Source organism: Opisthorchis viverrini (assembly GCF_000715545.1).
Source record: "Opisthorchis viverrini unplaced genomic scaffold opera_v5_49, whole genome shotgun sequence".
Lineage (NCBI taxonomy): Eukaryota > Metazoa > Platyhelminthes > Trematoda > Opisthorchiida > Opisthorchiidae > Opisthorchis > Opisthorchis viverrini.
The window spans coordinates 535,349-552,235 of NW_008751705.1; the positions used below are offsets into that span (position 1 = coordinate 535,349).

Genomic DNA, 16,887 nt, shown 5'->3' on the forward strand with positions numbered 1-16,887 from the left:
AAAATTATTCCATCAAACTTCCACCAGAGGTATGATCGCTTCAGTGGACAATAAAATTTGGCGAGCTGAAAAAAATGAGAGTACACTAAAATGTTTTTTTACTCGCGCACATACTCAGCAATATGCAACATTTTAGCATGAAAATATTTGATTTATTTTCAAAGGTTTTTTGAATAAGGGCATTGTGCCGCTAATGGGTCCTTCTATCAATATGCGAGTCTGGTTAGAAATGCTGCGCACCACCGGATGAACCGGACAGGTGATGCAGCGGGCAAACCCAAATCCTCAAAGCTGATGTGGATGAGAAACTGAACGGCTTTTTCACGGTTTCCCGGCCCGCGAGCTAAGTTGGGTTGAGCTGAGTTTAGCTGAGCTAATCATGCTAGCGTTCGCCTTCGGTTAGATTGGGCGCTGTTTTAACCCGTGTATTTGCTCCTTGGTTTACAACCTGACCAGAAATGGTACCAGTTATTATAGCCTCAAATACTATTTATAGGTTGATACACTGTCAAAATCTGAGTTGGAGGAGCTTCAGGTAGCATTTACAGCTTATGATAAGGATGGGAACGGGTCGATAGATGTAAGAGAATTGGAGGAAGCACTTTCTCGTGTAGGCAGAAGGCCTACACGTCTTGAGGTAGCCAATATAATGAGACGATTTGACTCTGATGGTAAGTTGTGCATCATCCTGTTACCGAATTTTAGGTGACGGAAGAATTAATTTCCCGGAATTTATAGTAATGGTCATGAAGAAGAAGAAATTTGCCTCTGTTGAGGCGGATCTTCGAAGATCATTTAATTACTTCGATAGAAATGGTGATGGGTTTATTTCACAGGAGGAGCTGAGGTAAGTTGTTTGGAACAAACTCCTTCGGATTATCGATAATCCGATAACCCAAGGATCCTTGGGTTAGTCCATTGAAATCAGGAGTGGATCTCCTCGCGCAAGCTCGATCGAACATGGTTGGGGAAGAACTGTCGTATAGTCAGTGGAGTTACTCACAACTCCGTAGCTCCGTCATCCAACAATATTCACCCATTCTTCAGACCGCGTGTGTCTTTGGAATGAATAAATCAGTCTTAAAACCCACAATAACAAGAGCTAAGACTCTTATATTTCTTTGGAGGAAACCAGAAACAGCATCCTGTCATACAGCTAAATTCTTTGCAAAACGTTTGATGTTTGGTTTAGTAGACCAGTGGTTGATTACAAACAACCGAAGAATTATACATGCATCAAACGAGAACAATTTTTTGAGAGAGGCACAGCGATTAGGGACACGAATAATATTTGCATGATTGCAAGGTTATTTACGTTACGTTTTAGACGGTGCAGCGAGTACCTGGTTTTCGACTTCAAAATGGTTAAACGGAGGGGGTGGTTAGAGCTTACGCAGTTTCTCCGCCAGCGTAAACCACAAACAAAATGTCACCGGTGCAAGCTCAAAGTATAGTGGACAAACTGACCACCTAGCGTTTATCAACTTTGAAGACGGATAGTAACAGAATGGAGAAGAATTCTGGCACAGGTAGCTCAGACTGTCAAAGGATTTAAAAGCCCACTCAGTCGGAAATTGACAGTGGTTGCCAGTGCAGAAATGCTGTGAAATAGAGCTTGGGACATTTAACTCGATCATTATCATGGGATGAAGATAAGACAGAGACTACTATCTCTAATTAGGAAGAAAAGGATATAAAAGAGCACCTGGGGTTATGGCGACACGTTTGAAAGATAAAACCACTGGTGGGGGGTGGCAAAAGGCCGTAGATTCCGATTGGTAGACCACTTCTGCACATATATTTGCGGTATGCTGCTCAGAGTGATGATGATGGCGAAGTTAAAGAAATTAATAGGATACAATATACAATAGCCAAAAACAGACCTGCTATAGACCAGGGCATGTGCATGAAGGGGAGTCTGTTAGCTGGACAACTTTTGGTGTTCCGCATGCATAACGATGCGACTATTGTGATGTAGAAATATGCATGTACGGTTGAGGTGTAGGAGTGACTGACTTCGCGCCCATTTTCGCGGTTCAATATGGGCAAACAACAAGCCCAAGATTAGAATCCTTATTTTTTGGGAAGATATTTAGGGATGAGCCATTATTTGGTTTACTTGAAGGACGGGATTGACTTAGCACAGACTGCCGACTCATGAATCCGGTTTCAGGAGGGTAGTGTAACCGAATAAAAATTACGTTTGGGACAGCGTGCGTACTTTTCCCGGGGGTAGATACAGTAGCAAATTACGTTGTTACAAACTGAAAGTCTCCTGGGAAAAGTACACACGCTGTCCCAAACGTAATTTCTATTTGGTTACACTACCCTCCTGAAACCGGATTCATGAGTCGGCAGTCTGTGCTAAGTCTATCCCGTCCTTCAAGTAAACCAAATAATGGCTCATCCCTAAATATCTTCCCAAAAAATAAGGATTCTAATCTTGGGCTTGTTGTTTGCCCATATTGAACCGCGAAAATGGGCGCGAAGTCAGTCACTCCTACACCTCAACCGTACATGCATATTTCTACATCACAATAGTCGCATCGTTATGCATGCGGAACACCAAAAGTTGTCCACCTAACAGACTCCCCCTCATGCACATGCCCTGGTCTATAGCAGGTCTATTTTTGACTATTGTATATTGTATCCTATTAATTTCTTTAACTTCGCCATCATCACTCTGAGCAGCATACCGCAAATATATGTGCAGAAGTGGTCTACCAATCGGAATCTACGGCCTTTTGCCCCCCCCCCCCCACCAGTGGTTTTATCTTTCAAAAACGTGTCGCCATAACCCCAGGTGCTCTTTTATATCCTTTTCTTCCTAATTAGAGATAGTAGTCTCTGTCTTATCTTCATCCCATGATAATGATCGAGTTAAATGTCCCAAGCTCTATTTCACAGCATTTCTGCACTGGCAACCACTGTCAATTTCCGACTGAGTGGGCTTTTAAATCCTTTGACAGTCTGAGCTACCTGTGCCAGAATTCTTCTCCATTCTGTTACTATCCGTCTTCAAAGTTGATAAACGCTAGGTGGTCAGTTTGTCCACTATACTTTGAGCTTGCACCGGTGACATTTTGTTTGTGGTTTACGCTGGCGGAGAAACTGCGTAAGCTCTAACCACCCCCTCCGTTTAACCATTTTGAAGTCGAAAACCAGGTACTCGCTGCACCGTCTAAAACGTAACGTAAATAACCTTCCAATCATGCAAATATTATTCGTGTCCCTAATCGCTGTGCCTCTCTCAAAAAATTGTTCTCGTTTGATGCATGTATAATTCTTCGGTTGTTTGTAATCAACCACTGGTCTACTAAACCAAACATCAAACGTTTTGCAAAGAATTTAGCTGTATGACAGGATGCTGTTTCTGGTTTCCTCCAAAGAAATATAAGAGTCTTAGCTCTTGTTATTGTGGGTTTTAAGACTGATTTATTCATTCCAAAGACACACGCGGTCTGCATCAGAGATATGGGCTTTCCCTGTGGGTTGCATACCTCTGTAGTGGTTAACGGCCCTACGGAGTCTCTAGTGGACAGAACAATTACCAATGTAAGCCAAATACAAAGTCACAAGGAAAAGGAATCCAAGTAAATCTTGACTGACGGTTCAAAATAGGAGATTCCGTAGTTCCGTATTCCGTTGAACCACCACACCAAGAATAGTTCTATCTTCCTGATATTCCAGATCTCCGGTGATCGAAATATTATTCCAGAAGTGTGAATATATTAGTCCAGTGTTTGTAGCTAAAATGTTTGTTCACGTTTAGTGTTGGCAGCGGTCAAATATAGCCAACCGGCGGTCACAACAACAGTCACTCAGCAAAAGTCTCAAAGTCACGTTGGAGCCAACGAGTGGGCGGTAGCGTTTGTATTTCAGTAAAACAAACTTTTGTACAGCGATGTGACTGATAATGATGAGAAAACGAAGATACTGAGCATGAAAAAGAGCAGTTTACAAGGGCTACAACTCCATCTCCCACCCACCCTCGAAACAATCCTCAAGACCTCAGACGTATTGGTTCGAACCCGCATTCCGTGTATTTCAAGCTATGTTAGCTTATTCATGTTGAATTTTATTTGTCTTAGTGATTCTTTTCCACCTTCCACACTTTGCACTCACCTACAAGCAGCAAGAGTAGTCAGGATATATTTGTTGGTGTAGTTTATGTTGGGAGTGGTACTGGTTCATGGACAGTTTCTTGATGGACCTCAGCGACAGCTCTTACTGCTTGTAAGTGGGCATCACTGAGTGTAGCCCGTGATTGGCGCTGATTGAAGAAGGCTCCCATCTGTTTGTAGATGGATCTGCTCTTTCTAGCCCTTCGTATTTTTTGCAGCACTTTTGCATAGTCAATACAATCAAACACTGCTGGAGCCTACAGATACTGCACGAATTGTCTTTCGTTGTCCTCTGGACACGGAGCTTTTTGCGCCCTCCGACGGTTTGTAACTCAAAAAGACTAGGTGCGTGAGTGTGAAGTATTTTTTAGTGCATTGTTATTTTTCTAGGCGTTTTAATGGCTAGCAACGTTGAACAGACGAGCATGTCCTTATTCGGTACCCTGCAAAACCCACCGTTTTCGAACGCTCTTCCTACTCCCGTGCTCCAGTTTGCTGACAGTCCCTTTGGTTGGAAGGGCTCGTTGCTGGGGCAGGTCATTTTCAAGCCAAGCAACTCCCTCTAGGAACTAGACTGTGTCACTAGAAAACGAAGCTAAAATCAGCAAAGATGAGTTCGTTTGCTGAAACCGAGCGACCGAAAACAAGGCAGTGTGTTCAGTCACTGCAAATACATATACCAGCACGTAAAGATGCTTCTATGACGGTAAAAACTGAGTTACGGGTAACTGGACAGAGCTGAAGTAGACAAGTCGTTTCTTGCTTCTTCTTTCCTAAACTAACCATATATAGATGGATGGAAGCTTGAAACCAGCTAAAAAACAAGAACAAATCCATTGTTAACATAATATCCAGAGGGGCCCCATCGGTTGAGCTCTGCAGCCTGTGTATTTACTTTGCCCCACTGAAGTCATAGTTCTGTGCTGGGTCAAAGCCACTGTTGATTTCAGGACGGGACAAATAGTGAGGAATGTTTCATGCTGTTGGATAGTGTATCTGTGAAGTTTACCGTTTACGTTTTAAGTTTCCAGTGAATTTGAATCACTGTCCGGCTGAACAGACCCATGAAGATGTGGGCAACGTCTTGCAGAAAATTAGCAAGCCATTTGATGCTGGTGAACAGTTTGTTCCTTTCATGAATACCGTTGGCCATTGCGACATAAAGAGTAATTGAGCACTTTGCTCCGTTTTTATGGTTGTTTCCAACACGGAAGATGGATGCCCAAGGACATTCTGATGAGTCTTTGGCTGACGCTTGGGAAATTTTTGCGTACTTATTAGCTTGATTCCGAAAGTCGACTCAGTTACTACTGGCCAGCCAAGAGCCCAAGAGATGTTAGTTGAGTGAATAATGAATCTGCACATTGTAGATGTTTTGGTACAAACGTGTCTCTTAGCCCTTTAGAAATCCTTCAGTTTGTACTGACTAAACCCTCTTTCACGTTGTCAAAGTCATTGGTACTGGGAACGAAATATGTGAAACTTTTTCCAATGGCAGTCTAAAGGAAACGGTTGTTGCTGTAGATCCATAAATTTGGGATTTCTATTCAGGACTGCCTTTTTCACGATGTGAAAAAGATTAAGGTGGTTCCGATCCATTGGAACTATGCTTTTTACTTATACTCGAGTCTTTTGATAAATAGTATGGTGGGGTGGACTAAACTACTTAGCATAGAAGAATTCTAGGCTTCTGTAGTAAATCAAATAAACATCCCACGTTTATCAATCCTCTTGGCTATTCCGGTTTATTCTTCTCAACTAGACACCATCTTCATACTTGGTGCATGTTTTTGCAACCACTTGTGTGTACCATGGAGGTCCTACGACAGTTTAGATACGAACTTACTGTGTACAATTCGTTGTTAGAGCTCAATTTATACCCAACGCCTACTGCGTCAAAAAGTTTTCTTTGTCTCCGGTTGTTTGGGTGTGCTTCAGAGCACTATCACATACCAGACCGTTGCGGTATTTTTGGCGCCAAATTTTCTTGTCCCTGAACTGTGAACACAGGCGCAACTGGTTTCCCTCCTCTTATGGATTTCAGTTAAGTTTGACTTTTTGTGACGGAAGGTTTACTCACTTCTCGGGCAGTTAAGTTCCATTTACTCCAGAGGACCTGCCAAGGTTGATTCCGAACCTAGGTTTCCACACATGTTGTCACAACTTTTATTTCACGGTTTACGCAAGCCCTGATGAATTTGCTCAATACTCACCACGCGTTCCGTTTTAAATTTATTTTTGAAGATCTGTGATACGACTGTTTGGCGATAAGCTTAAAAACTTGGACGCTGAGGCCATCATGAACGAGGCAGATGAAAATGGTGACGGACTCTTGAATTACGAAGGTAAATTTAGAAATAAAACAACAAATGATTTTTATTTGCCGAAATTTCCTGGAAAGTTTTCCTGGTGGCAGTTTTTTGGTTATATACTATCCTTCTGGTCAACTTGTTGGGGATTTGACCTCAACTGACAAACCGCCATTCAATATGGGCCTTACAATGGCCGCAAATTCAACTGGAGTTTGGTTGGATTAGACGTCCGGTCAGGTACCCTAAGCAATTTATTTCAATTTGCATCTACGTTACGGGCGCGGAAAACTTAACTTTGCCTAGCATTTTGTCCATCAGATGAACGTAGTTGCACTATTTTGACTGCCGGACGAGTACCTTTTGAACAAACAGCATGTGGCTGGTTGTCAAAAGGTCGCATGATTGATTCCACCTTGGTTACGGGATGGGCTAAACGAATCAAAAACGACCCCTCAAATGGAGATCGTTTTTTGGCCGATATACCCCTCTTCCCCCAAACATGATTTTAAGATACAAATTTTCTTCAGCGCTTCAAACGTACAGGATGTGACTCATTTAAATCTAGCCCGCTGATCTGCATTTGTGGTCCATCTTAAACTTATGAGGATACCTGAGAAATTCTCAAGTCCTTCTTAATTTTTTCAGGTAGACTAATGCGCTTTTTTTCGCTGTCGGAATGCGGAGAAATATGTCTAGAAATGAACCGCAGAAAGCTATTTTTGTTTTATATGTAATATAAGTGTTCAAGGAGCCTAAAGGCGTTAAAATGGAATATGGTTGCAATTTTCGTAAGAGCTTCCGTTTTTCTCGCGTATAGGTGAGTATTGCTCACACCGAACATTTCGCCCAGTTCCTGACGGTGGCCCGTGATTTTCCGTCGTTTACCCCTTTGTGAACAAATAATTGGGAACATAAGTTTAATGATTTTTGCAAAAAGGCCACCAAGTTGGTTGGTATTAAAAGTTTGCGGTACCTATTTATCAGGAAGCTTATATGTATGTGAAGAGTAGACTTACGTCAGATGATGAAGACAGAAACCACAAAAAAGCACGGAGAAATGAGTTTGAAATCAACTTAGAGTCCAAGCCTTATACGGAAGGGCGGACACACTTTGTGCGCAAGCATTATACCAACATTATCAAACAGTCATTCTCCATTCTGACGTATTCCAACACTGTGAGTATATTCTGTCCCGAAACTTCAGAAGTGGCTACATTCTGATTTTTTTCGTAGCATTTCTATGATTATTTAAAAGTGCTTAAATTTGGCTTGTTCCTGTAAGGCCATGTGAAACTTCTCTATGTCCTGTTAGTGTTGGAACTGGCCTTATGGCAACAGCTGAGTCCTACTAAACACTCGTTGATGCGTGTATACCTAACGAACATGGTCCACTTGTCCTATGGACTGTATGTTTGTTAAAAGCGTCGACGTATTCCAGAAAAAAGCAGACACGCATCTGCCGAATTCTTAACAACAGCTGGTTAGGTGTGAAGCTTTATTGTCAGCGTTGATATTGTTGGCCATGATGATGACAGTCTGAGAGTCCAACCCGGAATTTTGAGTCATTTCCACAATGGACATACTGATCCGCACTCAGTTCGTGCAAAACACTTATGTAGGGTTCTTTGATTTAATTTAGATGAAACCCGTTTTAACGCAAGTCAAGCGCGCTCTGGTCTTCTGAACGCAGTTGTTCAACGTTGCATGCTACCAAGGTTCTGGAACGGTGTACACCTATCGCATCAGGGGATCATGGGGCCGGATATCGAGCTGTTTGCGAGCTGCTTGAAAGCTCTAATGCCCAATAAGTGCATCCAATTTCTCTATTCCGGAAGCACTTTGTTATCAGCAAAATAATGGAGCAGATGGACACTGCAAAACTTTGATGCTTAATTTTCCGCGGTGAAAATGTTGTCTGATAGAACACACGACTAATGCTTCTTTCAAAACGGTGGAAGGTACAGGTTCTTCTAGGGGTATCAATCAGAGTTATTATCCTAAGAATGTCATTTGGACTCTTGAAATACATTGATTAGTACAGGAGAGTCTGGGTAATAAAGTCTTTTTTGAACGCTTGATGTATTTTTCCATTGTGACACGTGTATTTCGCATGTGAATACCAAGGCCTGCAATAATTTTGGCCAACTCACACCTTCTGTGCTATCAGAAGGTGCACTACTAAACCTTAGTGTCCATTTTTATCAGAATTTATCGCGGTTTTTGCTTCACGGGCAAGTGTGTGGCATTTTGGAGCAAACGATCTAAGGTGGTCAGATAATCGGCGTCTTGTAACCCGTCTTGGCTAGCGGTAGGGAACTTGCGATGAATCAACTGTAAGTCAAATACTTAGTGCTTCAGCGGGTAAGGGGACAACTGCCCAAGTTGTGGTACTACGCGTGTCAGACCACCGCTCACAAACAGGGGCATTGTCTTCCGTTTCAATTACCAATTACCAATTTAACAGAATAAAAAGCATTGGTTACACAAGGTTTGTATAATGCCAGTGTAATCTTTTTCTCGGGGGACAGGATTCGTTTATCCCTCGCTTTCTTAGTTGCGATCATTGGTGCTTGTGTGGTCCTTTGCCATCCATACTGTCCACTGTGTTGTTTGGAGGTGTGAGTATCTTAAATATCTGAGCCGTATTGATACAACCTCCTCCCATTTCGCCCATAAGATTTGACTGCCGCTAAACATCAATTTTCCCTATGAATGTCGCTCTTTTTGGCAGTTTCTGGTAACAATTGGGATTTTATGGTGTAGCTATTCGTCATTTTGAATTGAGACTATGATAAAGCAAGTTTTCAAAACACCATTCGTCATTTTGAATTGAGACTATGATAAGTTTTCAAAACACTTTATCTGTTTCGTACTTGTGAGTACTGTCCTGTCTAGGGTATTCCATGCCAGTGCGTTTGACAAGCTCGCCTGTGGACCAGTCTGTCGTGGATCGTTCATCCATGTTTACTTTAAGTGGATCTGACAACGCCTTGCTCACGTTGGTACACCAAGGTCAGCGGCGCCGGACAAAATGTACTTTTGCGAGTTCTTTGTGGTGCATAATTTAATCTTATTGGAATTTATCGTGGCATGGTCTTAATAAGCCAACATGATTCAACTATGGTCGTTGGCTTGTTCGCCGAGCTGGGCAATTTGTTGCAAACGTTTCATCGCCAATCGAGGTGACATCATCAGTGCGTAGTTGTGCGTAGCGGTGGGTTAGTGGTTCGCCTCTCCCCCCTCACACAGTGTTGAGTGGACAAGCAGTTCCAAAACCAAAAAATTCTAAGGACATCAAGGGTTAATTACCTAGCGTCTGCTCCCGGACTTGCCTGCCATGTTTAACATACCTCTCACAGCACTGGTTTGAGGTTAGGCGCGTGTGTGACCATCTGAACCTTGTGTACTACGGCATAAACTCAGTGTGAAAAGAAACAGAAAAACGGACAACGGTCAACTTTCCTAACCGACAGAGCTTGATTGCCCATTCATATTGGAACAACTGGGTCACTAATTCCTATAGTGTGGGCAAAGGGTGTGCTAATTATACCCCTTTATACCCAGGTAAGATTCATATAACGCTCAGTTCGTACGATGACCGTCATTTAGTGTCAATTTAAGCACGTCACCATGTATGTATCGTTTCAAAGCATTTATTGTTAACTATCGTAGAATTAATGTCTTTTTCTTTTTTCCTTTTTCCTATTTTTCCCGACTGCAATCTCTGATACGGTAGAATTTTTGACGCTGATGAGCGAGTGCTACTTTTAACGGTTCGGACAAGTGCAGCCATTTATTGATACAAACAGATCCTGTCTACAAGCTGTCTTTTCAATCTCAACTGTATCTCCGAGATTCATTTCAGCGCTGACTTTTCTTTGTGCTTGTTAGAATTGTTTTTTATTCGACTTTTATGTAATTAGACTTGACAGAGGGAAAGCAAATACCAATGTATTTTTCATCTGTCATTTTTTTACTCAGTGTGGAGGGGGAGACTTTCATAGGTTCGCGGTATGGTCTTGGGGGTGATATATTATCACACGGACGCCAAGGGTGGTGAATAGCCATTGGAGAATCGATGGCATCCATACACACGTTGCATCTTCCCCATTTTGCCTACCTCTGTGTCTTACTCATTTGCTAGAGACAAATTACGTCATCTCCTCTAGTCTTTTTGTGACGGAATATGTTTACTTCCAACATTCCCAGAGGTTTGTTTCAGCCTACAGGTTGTTCTCAATGGCTCAGAACATTCCGGCGAAATTCAAATATGTACGGTATCCTACACATTAGGAATGATATCGCTTCTGGCTTCACTTTCCGCTTTGCTTAGGGCTGTTTTTCCTCTTTTGTGATATATGGTGGTGTGCCGTTCCTTTGGGTTTCGCACCATTAACGAGACAAGAAATTGGGAACATCAAGACGACCGCCGAATCGTACACCGACATACACCATCATTGGGGTATTTTCGCCAAAATTGAAGCAGACATCTGACACTTGTTGATGAGTCTTCAATTCCCTGACTTTTTTGCGCAAGAGCATTCATTTAGAAGGGAACTGGTTCATATTCCACGCGGTTGGTCTTTATGCGGTGAGTTTACGTGAAAACATATTGATATGCCAATGAGTGTATTTCTCATGTTCAAGTAGAACATAGGGTTGACGTAAACTCTGGGATTGTGCCTACCTGACGATCCCCAAAAAAGTTGAAACCGGTCATAGACTATCGAAGGGTTTTCAGCAACCCTATGAGTAGTGTGTTACGTCTAGAAAATATTTTCTTTGAAATTCCAGGGAGAATCCAGCTGCCTAGGTGACTTGTACGTATGAAGCCAAGGGTCTAAAAACACTACTCAAAGGTTGCTAAATATCCGTCAACAGCTCCATAAGCCCCAAGAAGGATGAGCTAGTTCGTGAGCTATCGAGAGTTCTCAGCAACCTTATGAGTAGTATTTATGCAGGCAAACTTGCTAAGATATTCAGAATACCACACCAACTGAAGCATGAGAAGGCCTCTGTAAAACATTCAAAGTGTATTATAAATCAGTGGGGTCTCTTGTTTTAAAAAAACATTCGTTTTCAATTGAGCGTATTTCTAGAAGGATTTGGGGACTGAAGATCGCTAGAGATAAAGACTGTATAAAATGTTTATTAGTAGCTTGACTTTGTCTACGAATGTTCTGCGCTTTTTTCACATCGTTCGGGGTTGAAACAACGCGTAGACGAGCCAGAGTATTGCTCCGTTCTCCGGAGTAAAACTACTTTCGAGATAAATTTGGAGGTCTCCAGCAACAATCTTAAAATTTAAATTAACTTTCCCAGTTTGAGCTCCAGAAGATGGTTTTTGAATGTAACCTAAGAGAAACTCGTCGGATGACTCTGGATGTTCCGGCGAAATCCTCCCTTGATTCCGGCCAGAAAGAGTTCGCCGTGGGCATATAATTTTTATTGTCATTATTATAATCAGGCTGATGAGAGACAACTCGGGCACTTCTTCAGGGGGGGCTGTTGTTTAAATTGAAATCTTTCGGTTTTCTTCCGCAGAGTATCGTCTCACATTTGTGTAAAATTACTGTGTACAGTGAGACTTCCCAATAACCTACACCCATCAAGAAATTCGAGCCTAACCAATATGACTTTGTATGAGAAAGGGGCTTGCTGATTCTTCAAGTAATTGATCCACAGTATTCGTGTTCTAGCTACTGGCTGATAGCAGACTGCGCTTAATTTTCCGAAAGCTCAGTACCTATCGCAAGTCGTGCAGACGCCGTTCAAAATGGGACTTATGTTCAGCTCCATTAAAAAACCTAGATTGATTTCATCCACAATATGCGGATCACTTGGGACTTACATTCAGCTCCATTCGGAAAACCTAAATTGATTTCATTCACAGTGTGCGGATCACCGGATGAGGGATGAGTGGCTTCACCGGATTAGAGCTGGTGGCAGTGAAGTCATCATACCCTACTTTGTAGCAGTATTTCAGGAACGGCGCGGAGGAAGTGTATCCATTTACACTTTTCTTAAGATGTATAATATCAGATTTACTGAACCGCATCAGCTTTGCAGCGCTCCATGGCGACCGCAATGTGTCAGCATTCGGTTTGTGAAGAACATTTACACTTTTCTTAAGATGTATAATATTAGATTTACTGAACCGCATCCGCTTTGCAGCGTCCCATGGCGACCGCAGCATTCGTTTTGTGAAGAGTGAGACCAAAGAATGGCGTGTTCTTCCAAGAAAATATACAAAGATATCTTGAAAATCGTGCAAACATGAGGTTGTCTTCATACGGCACACTCAATTGAAGAATGGACGAGTCTGCCATGAACACCAAACTGTTTTATGCAAATGAGGATATTCCACGAACCGCCTCAAGTAGGGGTCCAAGTATACACAAGGTTGACGTAAACTCGGAGATTGCGCATACCTGACGAGAAGGGTGAACCCAGTTGTGGACTGTCAGTGTTTTCAGCAACCTTATGAGTAGCATATTACGTCCAAGTATATCGCGAAAACTGCAAAGCGAGGTGACTTGCGTGTGTGACACTTTGAGTTGAAGAGTATTATAACTTGGCAATCCAATGGAGTCCTTGGGTGACCAGTTCAATTCGGAAATGGCATATTTTCAACTAAAAACTAGGAACTAGATTGAGCTGATAAGCCGTAAGAAGGGCGAAACCAGAAGCGGGCTGTTGAAGAGTTTTCGTCAATCTCACGGATGAAGCTCGGTTTAGGTACTGTTGCTTCTCAGTACGGTCGTGTACCTTAGTTTAAGTGTAGACTGCACAGTGACCGACCTTATCTTGTAGCAGATACCTCGATAAATCATCCGTAAGCCTCCGGACACCAGAGTGCACTTGGAAGTCTAGAGGGATTTGTGGATTCATAACGAAGATTTTGTCCTGTAAGCAAAGCCTTTTTATCCGTATTGAAAGTCAGTTTTGTACGATGAGCACTGATGATGATTCCCAATTAGGATGAAACAGTTGTACAGTGCTTCTGGGCTTTTTAGCATAGACTGAACTCACCAAGGGGGCGGAAGCGCAGTTGAAAACTCATGTTTTTTTGTGAATTTCTTGCACAGAAACAGCAGTGTGAAACCAAAATCTTTTGAAGACACATTTAATAGGATGACTCGAACTCGGGAAGTATCCCCTGATAAAAGCGCTTCCTTCCTAACGAGCACTTTGAAAGTGAAAACAGAATTGTACAATAATGCATTGAAATGAAAGTTGAAAAAAACGAAGTAAATATGGGAAGCTATCACATGTAAACTGCCTGTAAGACTTAGATACGTGAACAATCATTCTGAGGAACACGCTAGTCTGTGTCCGAATACTGTTTGGGGTATGCGCAAGATCATGGCTCCGATAGGGCTGGAAAACTTGTCAAAGCCGTTCGAGAAAACTAAAAATGAGGTCTCTTTGTTTCACAAAGAAAAGGCAAAAGTGGTCGTGGGTTGTCGAAGAGTTTTCAGCAAACTTGTGAGTAGTTTCCTTTGTGAAAATATACTGCGATATCTCGAATATCGTGCCAACTGAAACATGAGGCGGCCTGTGTGCAGCACATTCGGTTGTAGAATCGCATAAACGAGGGATTCAGTTGGGTCTCTCGTAAAAACCAAATTGACTTGCAAATGAGTGTATTTCTCGTAGAAATGAAGTCCTTGCGACAGATATCACAGTCTCTCGAAAATAGCTCCAAACGTTAGGAATAAATGATAACTGCTCCTAGATGACGGACCTTCATCTGTATCAATCAAACTTGTTATACGTTGAAATACCAGTCCCATAGAATCACTGTGTGTAACGTTCTCCTTTCACACTGCCTGCAAACTGATGTCTAGTCGCATAAGATGCTAACATACAAACAGATTGTGTCAAACTTCTCATTATTCTGGACATTATTCTGGCAGGTTCAATCACACGATAAAATCGATTTGCGAGCTAACACACGTGATGGCTGAAGGACAGGAATAAAGCTTTATCAGTCGACTTGCCCCTGTGTGGTTAGCTGTATCAGAAGAATGACGAGACCGTTGACTAAATGAGCATCAGAACACATTGCAACCTGGATGGCGAAGACTCTCCTGTGGAGCATAAACAGCTCAATTTCGCCCACTTAAAGGATAAAACAGGTTAAGTGGATACTAATATAGACCAAGTCACCTTGAGAATGACGAAATTGGTAAAAAAAAACCAGCCGCTGAATCCAGTTAGAGATATCATTTTTCGTGGCCACAGCCCGGGGCTTTGTACACAGCTTTGGTCCTGACTCCGCAGTTACTCTTCCCTAGCCTAATAGGTACAGATGTCACGTACCAAAAAGTAGACTGGTTATTTTCACTAATCCCTACTCAACATATCACTCAAAAATTTCAACTGACTACCTTTGAGTAAACTTTTTGTCCCCTAGTCTATGCTGTTTAGCTAATTGTTCTTAATTGGATTCATTCTTATATTTATATGGGCTTGAGATACCTTGATTTCTAAGACGCCCAACTATTTAATGAATGGTCCTTGGTTTGACCCCGACTCCTTGACTGCCCTACCTACGCTTGACAGCATTTTATCCTTCACGCTTCCTTCGTGTTTCACGCTACCTATGTACCAAGAAGGTCTCAAAGCTTGGAGATTAAAAATCTATCTTATATTGTATTAAAAATACAAATAAATCTTTCAACTGAAACCCCGTTTTGGTGCCCAGTTACCTTAACACCCGAAGGAAGTACGAAAGCTGGGTTGCCCAATCTTGAACAGAGAATATCGAGAGACAAGTCCACTAGATTCAAGGGTAGGTCTGTCTTCTTCAGAAATAGAATTAACAACTTTGAAGCCACATTAAAGCGCAGTTTTCTGAGTGAACGTTTGTATAAAACTTAGATACACTAGACCTGTAACGCATAGTATTGTTGGACAAAAGTTAACCGATCAAAACTGGATGGCGACTGCCTCGGCAAGGTCCAAGACAGGCTACAGAAAAAGCTATTCTATCATAAGAGCAAAACATAGTTTTCCGGAAGCCAAATATAAGGGGGATTTTTTCAGACGTAAGGTGCATATCTTCCCAGCACAATGGGAGCAGCCGAATGTGTGGTGCGCATTTTCGCGGCTCACTAGTTTCAGTAGAGTTGTGAGTAGCCGGTGAGTTCACATTTGAGGTGTCACTGCTGTTCATGCAAATTATTCGGGCGCTTCCAGGGAAATTTAAGTTTCCACAAGTCAGATATGAAAACTCGTAAGAGAAACATATTGCGATCCGGGATTTGAATGCTGCCGAAATAGCGTAAAAAAGTTAGGACTAAATATTGCAGTAGTATAAGTTCTTTGTTTCTGGCTAGGTGGATTTTTAAACCCGGCGGTTCTCTCCTGTTGTAAACTTGGAAGATTCAGTGACACTCTGGTAGTCGACGATTAGTAAATGCTATTTCGAGCCTTCCGCTCCTACACGTTTACACTATAAGAACTAAAGGTTTGGTGGGCTAGACATGAGTGGTGAGAACATACAGACAGAAAAAGTATTCTTCCTGATACGCTTATTAAAATATTAGCGGAAGTGGACAGCGCAAGTCACATACGTAATGCACTACTCATAAGGTTGCTGAAAATTCTTAGACAGCCCACGACCGGCTTCGCTTTCCTTGGGGCTCATCAGGTCGGCGCAGTCTGCGGTTTCCGTCAATCTTATGTTCTATCCGAAGCCCATTTGCACGAAATTTGCAAACAAATTTGGTTTTGCGAGAGACTCACCTGGAGCCTAGCTGAATTTCTCGTTTGTGATGTATCGCGATATCTCGAATATCGTAGCAACTAGAACATGAGACGGCCCGGTGCTGCACATTCAGTTGCCTGGGAACATCACAAACGAGAGATTCAACTTGGTTCTAGGTGAGTCTCGCAAAACGAAATGAGTTTGCCAATGAGTGTATTTCGCAAAGTCGATAAAGGTGTTTTCCGACCAAAATCATCCCGATTAGAGAAGTTATTCAGTCACGGACAAATACACTTTCTTACGTGTTCACATTTTTGGGCAACTTTCCAACCAACGTTAGTGTGAGGGAATTTAGTCATTTTTAGTTGATGTTTTGTCCTGTTAGTAGGGCTAAGATTAGTACGACTTCACTCTGAGAAGTCATCACTCGGAAAGCCATAGACAAGTTTGTTAGCTCAAATGTTCGGATGGTGGGTAGAAAAATGGGCAGCACTAAGCAACATTGTCCTAACCTCGGCCCACTTTGAGCTGATCGGTTATGATCAGTTTTCGGTACTACTGATCGATCTCAAAGAAGAAAAAGCCACTACTGGTAACCAAGTGAATAGCAGACGCTCGACAGTAGATGTGCAAACCACCTGCGCATTTCCCATCAGGAATAACAGATACAATGGCGAAATAAGAATCAATCTTCGATAAATACATTCATTTGCAAATCAATTCGGTTTTCACCAGA

General features: G+C 42.2%; 1 protein-coding gene across 1 annotated transcript; it reads left to right on the forward strand.

Annotated features, from left to right (window-relative positions):
* Positions 1-496: 496 nt before the first annotated feature.
* On the forward strand, positions 497-10,394 carry T265_13247 (hypothetical protein; the record flags this gene model as incomplete). The annotated part of the gene is made up of 4 exons (XM_009167948.1): positions 497-671; positions 706-847; positions 6,369-6,469; positions 10,173-10,394. Coding segments are annotated over 4 exons (453 nt in total), but the record flags the coding sequence as incomplete, so codon positions are not given.
* Between the last annotated feature and the right edge of the window lie 6,493 nt (positions 10,395-16,887).